This window comes from Centruroides sculpturatus, unplaced genomic scaffold (assembly GCF_000671375.1).
Source record: "Centruroides sculpturatus isolate CEXI.00-Female unplaced genomic scaffold, Cexi_2.0 scaffold937, whole genome shotgun sequence".
Taxonomy (NCBI): Eukaryota; Metazoa; Arthropoda; class Arachnida; order Scorpiones; family Buthidae; genus Centruroides; species Centruroides sculpturatus.
Window position 1 is genome coordinate 119,536 of NW_019385362.1, and position 13,450 is coordinate 132,985.

A 13,450-nucleotide genomic window follows, 5' to 3' on the forward strand; every position below is an offset into this window, starting at 1 on the left:
ATCCAGTCATTGTGTAAGTAATCATCAATAACAGGTATAAACTTAAATATTATTTGATTATCCATCCAATCAGTTTGCCATCTCTTAATAAGTTCCTGTTTTAGATTAGCTTTGATGTGCCTTATTGAAATTTTGGAATAATCAAGCTGCAGGTCCATGTTCTGAGCTGCAGACTTTGCAAGCTCATCTGCTCTTTCATTTCCTGCCATGCCAACGTGAGCCTTGGTCCAATTAAAGTTGATAATATTGGAGGTAGTCATGGTTTCTTTGATAATGTAGTTTGCGAGCGGGTGATACGCTGAGTTTTGCAAAAGATGTAAGGCTGAGGTAAAAATAGAAAGTCAAGTGTTGCTGAATTTGCTGTTGCTCCATTGCAGGGCCCTAAGAATGGCAAATAGCTCAGCCTGAAAGGTGGAACAGCTAGGGTGTAGCGTGTAACTATTCTTGTGAATTTCAACGTTGTTTTGGTAGGTCACAAAGCCGCTTCCCATGCCAGTGTCTTGTTTGGAGCCGTCAGTAAAAATACTTATTTCTGTATTTATTTCTGTATAGTTGTTGGAGTTAATTGTAATTGTTGGTAGATGGTAGGGACTGATGGTATCCCTGTAATCTACAGGTTTCTCTATATCTCTTACTTGGAAAAAGTCGTCGGCTATGTTAATGCTATCCCCTCGGAGAATATTCCAGATCTTTGCATAACTCTCTATGAGGAAGTTGATAGAGGAAATAGACAGTAGAGAAAAGCACGATCCCCCTGAATGGCTTACATAGGGCTACTGTACTTCTATGTTTGATGTTGACGTGCAGTTTTTAGGCTGCAAGGCCATAGTCCCCTGAAGGGTCTAAAAAAACACCTGAGTGTAATGAACACCAATAATTGAGTGCCGCCACAAATAGCTAAGTGTAGAAGTTAGTGCCAAGTGGCTGTTAGTAGGAAGACATATCTACTTAATACTAATAAAACTGAATGCAATCACAAATCTTAATACTACTTAACAGCTAGACAAACAGCACAAAAAACAAACTAACACAACAAAAAACTAGATGAGACAAACAAACCAACAGAAGACAAATGAGCAAGACCCCAATTCTTTATTATTATTTTATTTATTTATTTTTTAAACATTAACTTACTCACTAAACTAACCTTCCATAACCTAAGACAAACCTGACTAGACGACTAAAGCTAACAAACCCTAATCTAATATAACATAACCTATCATAACTTAACCGAAAACCAAGCTAAAAGTCCCTAATCTAATTTATAACTAGGACTAACTTAAACTAACTGAATTTAGACTGAAAAAGAAGACAGAAAATAAGAATTAAAATACAAAGTTGAAAGGCAGCTATATACCGACAGTTGAAACAAAGCAAGGGAAAGCTAATTGTCATCCATGCTCCCCAGAGTGAGTGCTCTCAAGGGCCCCACTAAGGGATACAAATGGATCATTGTACGCGTGTGAATGAGTTGGTGCAGGTTACAAGGCCAGTTGTACCCTTCAAGGATAGCAGCTCTCAGTAAACTATCCCTAATGTGACTGTACAGTACATATTGCAGCAAAAAACTAAGTAAAGTGGTGTTTGGTCCTCCTGAACACCACAATCACATTGTGGATTATCCCCTAGGTTAAATCTATGCAAGTATTGCTTAAAGCTGCAGAGTCCTGTAAGTAGATGAGTGAGGGTGTAACTAGGATAAAAGTGGCAAAAGGTCGTAGTAGTGTCAACCTTGGGGATGAAAGTGTAGGTGAGCCTACCAGAAGTGTCACGGTCCCAGCTATCTTGCCAGAGAATGAAGATTTGCTTCTTGACATGATTTTTGATGTACGAGGTAGGAATGTAACTTAAAGTACTAGTGACTGAAGTCTTTGCAGCTTGTTTGGCAAGATGGTTAGGTGTCTCATTGCCGAGAACCCCCGCATGATCCGGGACCCATTGGAAATCTATTCTAATGTTGTTGTCTAAGTGTCTGAGAATGTGGCGTATGAGATAAATGAGTTTTAAGCGGCAATCAGACTTTGCAATCCTGTGTAAAGCTATCCTACTGTCAGAATAAATGCGATAGTGTAAGTAGTGTCTTTTGTCATTCCTATGCCTAATGTGAATTAAGCTCTCATAAATAGCTACAGTTTCTACCTGTGCTATTGAGCAGTGTGTACCTAGATAGAAGCAAGCATTGTGAAAATTGCGGCCTAAGTTGGAGTAAACTACAAAAGCAGCACCCACTTTGTCACCCATCTTGAAACAGTCAGTGTAAATCCTAAACATGGGACAATCACCTGGATCTTTGAAGTAAACATCCGGGGCAACTGGTGGAAGGGGTGTTAATTGTAAGTTACTAAAGAAAGTAACTTGGTTGCTCGTCTTCATGCTGCATTCACTTTGGTGGACAACACAATGCTGGATCATGTGCAGTCAGCAATTCTATGATGTGCACATGAATGCCTTGATATGTGCAGTGGATATCAATATGCATTTTCAGCATCTTCCTATGTAAACATAATGTTCTCATTTCCAATAAAGCGTATTTTCCATGCACCAGATATGATGTCATACTTTTTTTTTCACATTTTTATCAAAAACTCTTTTTAGCCTATTTAGATTATGGAATACAAGTAGTTCCTGCTTTATGAGTTCCCAGTTTTACAATCTGACTCATTATTGCATTGGAGAGATGGTAGTAATAAAACATTGCCATACCCAAGTTAGTGAAGACCATTTTTTTCCTGAGTCATTGTTAAGAGCAGATACTGTGTTATTTTTCTTTTCTAGCCTGTGTATAAATTTGTTGATATTATTTTTGAGCTTTCAGCACAGTACTTGATATATATATATATATACAGTAGACCCCCCTATAACATGGTAGATACGTTCCACGTTATACGAATTTCGCATTGTAGGAATCCTTAAATACATGAGCCAATCACAGCCTGACACATGTGCAGTTTAGGGACTATGGCTGTTTAAAAGGTTTTCTTCCATAAAATTAATCGATTCTTGACTAATTTGACTCAACATTTCCAAAACACGTATAATTTTTTGGGAATAATCCGTATAAACTATGCTATAAACAAAAAATTGTAGGATTACTTACCGAGTGTGCACCATTCGACGTAGCCATTGCTTAAGCTTGTGTTTCTCGCGGAGCAGTGCACCAAACGGCAGCCGCGATTTCTGATAAGTTATTTTTCTGCGAAAAATTCATTGAACTTTGGAGACATCATTAATAGAAATAATTTTTATGGCCGTTGAATAAGAAACGTTTCTTTCACAAGAAATGTATAAAATTACAGTGCTGTATTAGACTTACGATATCTAATTTACATACTGTACAGATGATAGTAAACTCAACTTACCCATCTAAACTCTCCGTAGCATGTAAGTAGTTCGGCTGCTCATCTACTATTGGTCCAGATTCGACCAATCCTGTCGCAACATGAGTCGGCAATGACGTTTTACTGCGTTTTATGACGTTTACTGCCCTTTTAGCGTCTTTATATGAATACTGTCACAATTTTTTTGCTGCGTTATAGGAACCCGCGTTACAGGGGTCTACTGTATATATATATATAAAACCTACACTGTGAGGTCTGCAATTTGAAAAAATTGTAGATCTATAAATTCTAACTATCGTCCATCCATCTTTCCTTAATCTCAAGAACAAAGTTAGATAGATAAAATCCAAGATCAGATATGGAAACCTTAGGGCAAGAGGATCTGATTAACTATATACAAACTTCCGATGCAAACCAGAAGTCATGTTATCTCAATTCAAAACTTTTCCCCTGAAAAGCAGTTAATAGGTGACTGGCATGACCACTGTTAAAAGTATAATGTATGGGGACAAGACACTACTAATTTGAGGTGGAGAGCTTATATTTTAAATTAAATAAATTAAAAATATGTTTAAAAATTGCAGTCTGGCATTGTGATAATGTCACAATAAATAATTGCTCATTTTTTAAATAATTGCCTTCCAAGTATTTAATGTATTCCTTCAACATGTCTAAAAGAAGAGATAATACTGTTACTGATTAAAGAAATCATAGATCAATAACTTTAGAAAACAAGTATGAAATTATAAGTAGTTATAAAGCTGGAAGCACCCTTAAGGATCTTTGCATAAAATATTCTGTAAGTTTTTTTTACTATTTGTACTATTTTGAAACAAAAAAATATTTAAAAGAAATTAAAAATGTATGATCTTGAGAATTTTCCCAACAGAGGCATACTGCTACCTCTAGTTGACCTACAGAAAAGAGTGAGCATTCAGACAAAAAATATTGATAGTACTAATTTTGTTTATTTTTTCTTTGAAAAGAAAGAACTTAATGTTAAAAAAGATAATATCTATATTTTTATTATAATACAAGTACTATATAGTATTAGTAACTTCTAGGAACCAATTAAATAAAATGGGAATTACCTGTATTCAGAATCATAATTACAAATAATCGTAGCAAGTATAGTTAGTATATACACTAGAGTGTCGATTATCCGAAAGTCAATCATCCAAAAGAATTCCAGTCGGCAAATTTAAATTTTCACCAGTGCTGTGGCACTGCAATCTTTGGCAATGTCTTGGGTTATTCAAATATTTTACGTTTTTGATACTAAATTAACTTCTAAAGTATAATTTTTTATTGTTTTTATATTTTTCAATATATTTATTTTGTTTGTACAAAATAAAAAAATAATTTTTAACGATACAATAGACTTCGTTAGGCTTAACATCGACGAAAATTTAACGCGAAGCGACACGCAACGGAGAAAAATGTCAAGATGGGATAAATTAATATATTTTTTCGTACATAATCGGTTATCCGAAACATCAATCTTCCGAACAACCCCAGTCCCCAATTGATTCGGATAATCGACGCTCTACTGTAATTGAATTATCCATCCAGTAATTATCTAAGTGTGATAGTCAATTTGCCAACTTAATAAAGGTTCAATAATTTAAAAATATTGACTTAATTATAAAATATTCCTTCACTTTTTTGTTTCTATTAGCTTAGTACACAGCTAAAATACAAGTATATGCTAAATAAATATTACCTGAACATATTGCATCGTCATATCCTTTGTCACAATTAATTGTAAAATATGGTCCACACAATAACCTAAAAGTTCATCACACACACAATATTGAACATCCTCAACTTGTTTTTATAGTTTTTTTTATAACAATACTTTAGCTCTTATTTTTAATATTTCAAGTTATGTAACAAAGTTTCCAGAGTAACTGTATTAGTCATTTCAACTGGTTAATTATCTGTCAGTCAGTCATCTGTTTTTCTTTTAAAATAAATACTAAATGTTTTAATTTGATTTATTGATGTAAATTTATTCACTTCAAGAACATTGTAAAAAAAGTTAAATAAATAAAATTATCTATACTCGCAAGAATAAATTGTTTTAAAATAATATGAAAGTCATCAAAAAATTTTTATGTAATGTAATATTAATAAATAGAAATAATTTGTTAATTTTAACAAAAAAAGTAAAAATTATTTAGTAGTACTTTTTTTTTTAAAAAACTCTTTCCACCCTGTGGGCAGTAAGAGGGCCTCTTATAGCAGGCCAATTATGGGTTCGGCCAGGCCCACAATTGAGGTGACCGTGTGGTGAGGGATGGGACCCGACATATCCGAATGACCACCCCCCCTGAAAAATTCTTGGGGATTCCTTGACCCATTCAGATTCGATCCCGGGTCCCCCAGAGCAGTAGGCTTCCACCTTGACCACTCAGTCATCCGGCCTCAATTTAGTAGTACTGATTTATAAGAGGTGGAGAGAAAAGAGATGGACAAAAGTAATTCCAGGCCTATTACATAATTTGCAAGTGCACATGCAAGCAAAGATGGTTGATTTATGCTCTAACAAGCCTTGTCATACATGGAGTAAAATTTGTGTGTTGTCAATGAAAAAACATGAGAACAAGATCCTTGCCAAAAGTAATTTAACTATATTTTCATAGTAGTGAATGACTATTGGCAAAACAAAAAGAAAAAAGAAACTGTTTCCCATTTTATGGAACAAAATATGAGAAAAAGCACTTTGTATGCCATTTTGCAAAGATATGAAGAAATGGGACAGAACAATCATAATCGTCTTGATCATCCCATCTCTCAATTCACTCCAAAAATTGTGAATCAAGTCTATCAACAGACTCCATCAACTTTCATCAGAAATATATCATCAAAACTGTCATTACTAAAAACAATTTTACATGATATCAAAGCCAAGAAGTTGGAAATCAATGGACTTAAGAAAAACTGCACCAAAGTATATAAATGACAAAGTAGAAAAAGCGAAAAGAATCAGCAGAAAAATTTATGAAAAAAGTCTGAGGAAGCATCTTATTTCTGATGACAAGACTTACTGCCCATATGACCCAGGAAACATCCAGGGAAAACAATATTACCATGTTATGAATCATCAGGATATTGCCTAAGAGAAAAAAGTCCAGCTAAGGAAAATTCTACAAGAAATACATCATTTAGCAAAAATGCATGCCTCTGGAAATATTTCAGATACTTTTGTTTATGAAAGTACCATCACTGCTCAAGTTTACCAGGAAGAATGTCAGAAAAATCAACTGCTTCCCTTCACTGATAAGGACTATTCCAGAGGTATCATCATCTGGCCAGATTTAGCTACATTTCAATATGCAAAATTTGTAATTGCCTTCTTAGACAGCAAAGGCATGAATACATATCCAAGAATGACAACCCTCCAAATGTCTCACAAGCAATGGCATCAAGTGTCTTTTGGCAAAATACAAAGAGAAGTATTGCAAATGAAACTCCCTGTCAAAAACATCCAGTCTTTCTGCCAGATTTGGGGATTTATTGGCTGAAAAGTTGCACCTACCACTGGAAAATCTCTCATAGACCATGCTTACAAAAACATTCGTTCAATTGAATGTCATGGAATAAGTGCAAGCAACTATTACTACTACTTCACAATAGTTGCTATTAGATGATGAACAGCTGCAAGAATTGTTCTGTTACACAAACATTAAAGTATGAGAGTTGCAGAACTTGGTCTATTTATTTTCCATCCACCTTACATATATAACCAACTTGCACAATTGGAAGATGTTTAAACAAAGATATGTACAAATTAAGATAAATCTTTCTATATAAATAATTAAATATATTAAAATTTAGGCCAAAAATTTCGTAAATACAGTAGACCCCTTAACGGGTTCCTATAACGTAGATTCCTATAACACGGCAAAAAAATTGCGACATTATTCGTATAAAGATGCTAAAAGGGACACGTAAAACGTGGTAAAACATCATCACAGACAAGCAGCTGAACTACTTTCTGCCGTCCAGCACCACGCTACGGAGAGTTTAGGCGGGTAAGTTGAGTTTACTATCGTCTGTACATTATATATAAATTAGGTACTGTACATATAATTATATATAAATTAGGTACTATATATATAATTTTATATTAACTTAATTTATTGTAACTTTATTATAATTATATATATATATATATATATATATACACTTTCCGCCATCCAGCGCCACGCTACAGAGAGTTTAGGCGAGTAAGTTGAGTTTACTATCATCTTTACAGTATGTAAATTAGGTACCGTAAGTCTAATACAGCACTGTAATTTTATACATTTCTTATTCAACAGCCATAAAAATTATTTCTATTAATAATGTCTCCAAAGTTCAATGAATTTTTCGCAGAAAAATAACTTATCAGAAATCGCGGCTGCCGTTTGGTGCGCTGCTCCGTGAGAAACACAAACTTAAGCAATGGCTATGTCGAATGGTGCACACTTGGTAAGTAATCCTACAATTTTTTGTTTATAGCATAGTTTATACGGATTATTCCCAAAAAATTATACATATTTTGGAAATGTTAAGTCAAATTAGTCTAGAATCAATTAATTTTATGGAAGAAAACCTTTCAAACAGCCGTAGTCCGTAAACTTCACACGTTGGGCTGTGATTGGCTCATGTATTTAAGGATTCCTACAATGCGAAATTCGTATAATGAGGAACGTATCTACGCGTTATAGGGAGTCTACTGTATCTAGTTCTCAATATAATAATCTTTCAATTCTTTTAAGCACATATATTACAAGTTTTTTAATAATTAACACAAAAAACTGAATAAAATTTGTAATGAAAGTTAACTATATATAAGAAAAGTTTTCATAAATTCAGTTGAAATTTATCTCCTGACTAGCTAATAGCTTATAGATATGTATACATCATATATATAACATCTAAACATCTCTGATCTTGATCATCTGTATTTACTATCATTCACTGCAACTAATTTTATCATCTTGATTTCAAGAAATCAAGATGATAAAATTTAATTTCAATTTAATAAGATTGTTTTGCACTCTCTTTTATTGTGTTACCATTTGATTATTTTAATTTTTATACACATAACAAAAATAAATAAATGAACTTTAATATTATATATGCACATCAAAAAGCATACAAGACCACACAAATAATGACTGCACTGCAGCTAATCAATATCTATTTAGGAATAAAATTAAATAGTTCTCTATTTAAAACTAATCATTAATAATTAATTTATTATACAACTAAATAAATATTAAATATAATAACGTACTGTTGCAGCCAGTATATCATGTGGACAACATCCAAGAAGAAAACTTTTACATACACGAGGATCGGTGAAGTGCACTTTAAAACGATTATTCTCACCTATAATAAATACATTTTAATATTAGTAATGAGAACATTTATAAAACTAATCTTTATAGTATAGTTTGCTTTAAACTCTAATATTTTGAATAAAATTTTAACAGAATAAAACATTTAAATACAGTTAAAATTAAACATTTTATACACATTTTAAATATTTTGAATACTGCCAATTGTTGTATTTCTCTTTAAAATTTATATACACTTAATGCAAGAAGAGAGATTCTTTCATAAGAGGTATTTAAATAAATTTTTGTAAAATTAAAAATTATTGCCTAGAATAATATATTATTTATTCTATAAATTAATTTGTGATTTAAATATAATTATTATTAAAAAAATTAGTTTAAAAGAGTATATGATTTTTAAAAACATAAAATGAAATTCTGGAAAGATATCTCTCTTGTGTAAAAAAAAGCAATTTTTAATAATATAATCTATGTTAATGTTTCTGAAAGTTTAATGAAAAACGCTCAATGGGCAGAAACATATTAAAACAGATGGGACTGTTGATGAAAAACTCACGATAACAGCTTTTGTAAACAATTACACTCCCCCACAGTCAGGGAAAAGAATGGTTTCTTTAGTATTTGTCCTGGAAAAAAACATATAACACTATGATATATGCACTGAAAGGAAAAGGAAATAACACTAGCAATACACACTGCGATCAGTCTATAGAAGTTGTCTCATCCTGTTTTTCTTCTTTGACATTAGTCTCGCTTTAGAGACAGGTTTGTACCATTTCCTCCCTGGAAATGAAACCAGGAAGGACAGCATTTAGTCCTACTTTTAAGATTTGCTTAATTTCCAACAAAATAATCATTAAGTGTATTGTCTTCAGTAATATCCATAAAATCCTAAACATGGGACAATCACCTGGATCTTTGAAGTAAACATCCGGGGCAACTGGTGGAAGGGGTGTTAATTGTAAGTTACTAAAGAAAGTAACTTGGTTGCTCGTCTTCATGCTGCATTCACTTTGGTGGACAACACAATGCTGGATCATGTGCAGTCAGCAATTCTATGATGTGCACATGAATGCCCTGATATGTGCAGTGGATATCAATATGCATTTTCAGCATCTTCCTATGTAAACATAATGTTCTCATTTCCAATAAAGCTTATTTTCCATGCACCAGATATGATGTCATACTTTTTTTTTCACATTTTTATCAAAAACTCTTTTCAGCCTATTTAGATTATGGAATACAAGTAGTTCCTGCTTTATGAGTTCCCAGTTTTACAATCTGACTCATTATTGCATTGGAGAGATGGTAGTAATAAAACATTGCCATACCCAAGTTAGTGAAGACCATTTTTTTCCTGAGTCATTGTTAAGAGCAGATACTGTGTTATTTTTCTTTTCTAGCCTGTGTATAAATTTGTTGATATTATTTTTGAGCTTTCAGCACAGTACTTGATATATATATATATATACAGTAGACCCCCCTATAACATGGTAGATACGTTCCACGTTATACGAATTTCGCATTGTAGGAATCCTTAAATACATGAGCCAATCACAGCCTGACACATGTGCAGTTTAGGGACTATGGCTGTTTAAAAGGTTTTCTTCCATAAAATTAATCGATTCTTGACTAATTTGACTCAACATTTCCAAAACACGTATAATTTTTTGGGAATAATCCGTATAAACTATGCTATAAACAAAAAATTGTAGGATTACTTACCGAGTGTGCACCATTCGACGTAGCCATTGCTTAAGCTTGTGTTTCTCGCGGAGCAGCGCACCAAACGGCAGCCGCGATTTCTGATAAGTTATTTTTCTGCGAAAAATTCATTGAACTTTGGAGACATCATTAATAGAAATAATTTTTATGGCCGTTGAATAAGAAACGTTTCTTTCACAAGAAATGTATAAAATTACAGTGCTGTATTAGACTTACGATATCTAATTTACATACTGTACAGATGATAGTAAACTCAACTTACCCATCTAAACTCTCCGTAGCATGTAAGTAGTTCGGCTGCTCATCTACTATTGGTCCAGATTCGACCAATCCTGTCGCAACATGAGTCGGCAATGACGTTTTACTGCGTTTTATGCATCCCTTTTAGCGTCTTTATATGAATACTGTCACAATTTTTTTGCTGCGTTATAGGAACCCGCGTTACAGGGGTCTACTGTATATATATATATAAAACCTACACTGTGAGGTCTGCAATTTGAAAAAATTGTAGATCTATAAATTCTAACTATCGTCCATCCATCTTTCCTTAATCTCAAGAACAAAGTTAGATAGATAAAATCCAAGATCAGATATGGAAACCTTAGGGCAAGAGGATCTGATTAACTATATACAAACTTCCGATGCAAACCAGAAGTCATGTTATCTCAATTCAAAACTTTTCCCCTGAAAAGCAGTTAATAGGTGACTGGCATGACCACTGTTAAAAGTATAATGTATGGGGACAAGACACTACTAATTTGAGGTGGAGAGCTTATATTNACTTTTTTTTTTTATTAAAAATTATAAATAAAATGTATTTTTTTAATCATCATTTATTCATAATTTTTTAAACATTTCTCAATTAAATTATGAATAAAGTTTAATTGATAATCAAAAAAATTGAATAATCTAAAGATAATGAAATATAATATTGCAATTAAGCTGTAAAATATGAAATGATTAAATTCAGCAATTTTCTAAAGTAAATTATTATTAATCAAAAGAAATAAATAAAAAATTAATTAATACACAGATATTCAGCAAATTTAATACATTAAATGTTTTAGGTAAAAATCCAAAACCCTTAATAAAATCAAGCTTCTTGAAAACATAATTGAACTCTATAAAGATTAGAATGCATTTAAAAATGATGCTTGGGTACAGAATTATAGGTAGGGAAAAACATTTTCTTTACAATTTTTTATATTTCTTTCATTTCTTTGAGATTTCTATAAGCATTTAAAAAAATATTTCTTGCCTTGTACTATTGAAAACATTCTTTACCAAAAAAAAAATTTATCAATTTGTTTTTTGAAACCATGTCCTGTTTTATAATTCTGGCATAGTAAACACTAATATTGTGTTGTATTCCAAAGACACATGGCAAGTTTTCCATCAAATATCTTTATTAGTTGAGTTGATACGGTACATTGTTTTGTACTCGTTTCGGGATTTGCCCCTCTTCAGTCAACTATAATACAATATATATACAGTAGAGCATCGATTATCCAACTCAATTGGGGACTCGGGTTGGTCGGATAACTGAAAAATCAAATAACCGAAAAAAATACATTATTAGTATAGTATATTAGTATATCCCATGTACTTACTATATTAGTATATCGCTATTAACCAACTTCACATTGAATTTTCATCGATATTAAGCCTAACAATTTTTTTTTTTAAATAATAATCGTTGCTATTGTAGCATTAAAAATTTTTTTTAATTATTTTATTGCTCACAAAACAAACAACCACTCATAATTAGAAAATTAAGTCTCATTTAAATACTGGCCGCCCTTTAATGGTCGAGCCATGTTGCCAGCTAAAACATGCAAAAATTTAACAAAAATAATATTAAAGTAGCCAAGACATAGCCAAATATTGTAGTGCCACATCACTAGCGGACATTTGAAATTTGCCAACTAAAACGGTCGGTTAATCGGGGGTCGGATAATCGATGCTCTACTGTATATATATTTTTATCTATTACAGTAGAGAACTTACATAAAAAACAATGAGTACACAAATGATATAAAGACATACTGTACCTTTGGTAACACTTTGTATAATTTAAAATCTTGTAAAATCCACTTTAATCCTTTTATGGATAAACCAGTATACATTACAATTTAAAAAAGCTTCCATAAACTTTTGCGTTCGGATAGACTTTGACACAATACAATCATTAAAAATTTTTGAGTTGTTTCAGCTCCCTTTTCCCCCTTCCTTTTTTGGTGTTTGCACTGGTATCTTTAGTATAGTAGCTGGAACTTCATACATGGCAACACTAAAGATACCAGCGCAAACACCAAAAAAGGAAAGGGAAAAAAGGGAGGGAAACAACTCAAAATTTTTTTTATCATTATATTGTGTCAAAGTCTATCCGAACAGGAAAGTATATGGATGCTTTTAAATTGTAATGTATACTGGTTTATCCATAAAAAGATTAAAGCAGATTTTACAAGATTTTAAATTATACAAAGTGTAACCAAAGGTACAGTATGTCTTTACATTGTTTGTGTACTCATTGTTTTTTATGTAAGTTCTCTACTGTAATAGATAAATAAATAAATATATATATATAATGTATTATAGTTGACTGAAGAGGGGCAAATCCCGAAACGAGTACAAAACAATGTACCGTATCAACTCAACTAATAAAGATATTTGATGGAAAACTTGCCATGTGTCTTTGGAATACAACACAATACTAGTGTTTACTACGCCAGAAAAATTTATCAAGGTATTTAGCTTTTGTAATACAGGTAACACCCATATAACACAGGAGTTACATTCCAAAATATTGCCGTGTTATGCAAATCCGTGTTATATGAAACAAAGAACTAGTGTGAAAAGGGGGTTAGATTTCAAAAATTAAAAAACGTGCTGTTAAATCCTTCTTTAAATCGGATTTATTATTCGATTTTTTTATGGGTAAAATATTTATTTATTATTAAAGTAAATATTTTACCAGAGGATTATTAATGCTATATGATGATCTTGGCACAAGTGTCATCAACTGGCAACAGTTTT

At 32.3% G+C, this 13,450-nt stretch overlaps 1 protein-coding gene across 2 annotated transcripts in view; it reads right to left on the reverse strand.

Annotated features, from left to right (window-relative positions):
• The window catches only part of LOC111638112 (putative RNA-binding protein Luc7-like 2), a 75,686-nt gene that overhangs the window by 43,269 nt on the left and 18,967 nt on the right, over positions 1–13,450 (reverse strand). Inside the window, exons 2-4 of one of the 2 annotated variants that reach the window (XM_023383758.1) lie at positions 9,386–9,472; positions 9,246–9,315; positions 8,626–8,720 (exon numbers count right to left, since the gene is read on the reverse strand). Coding sequence is in view for 1 of the 2 variants with exons in the window: in XM_023383757.1 (XP_023239525.1) it covers positions 8,626–8,720 (95 nt within the window). In the remaining variant the exon portion in view is untranslated. The remainder of the gene's footprint in view (positions 1–8,625; positions 8,721–9,245; positions 9,316–9,385; positions 9,473–13,450) is intronic. The other variant, XM_023383757.1, reaches the window with a different exon arrangement.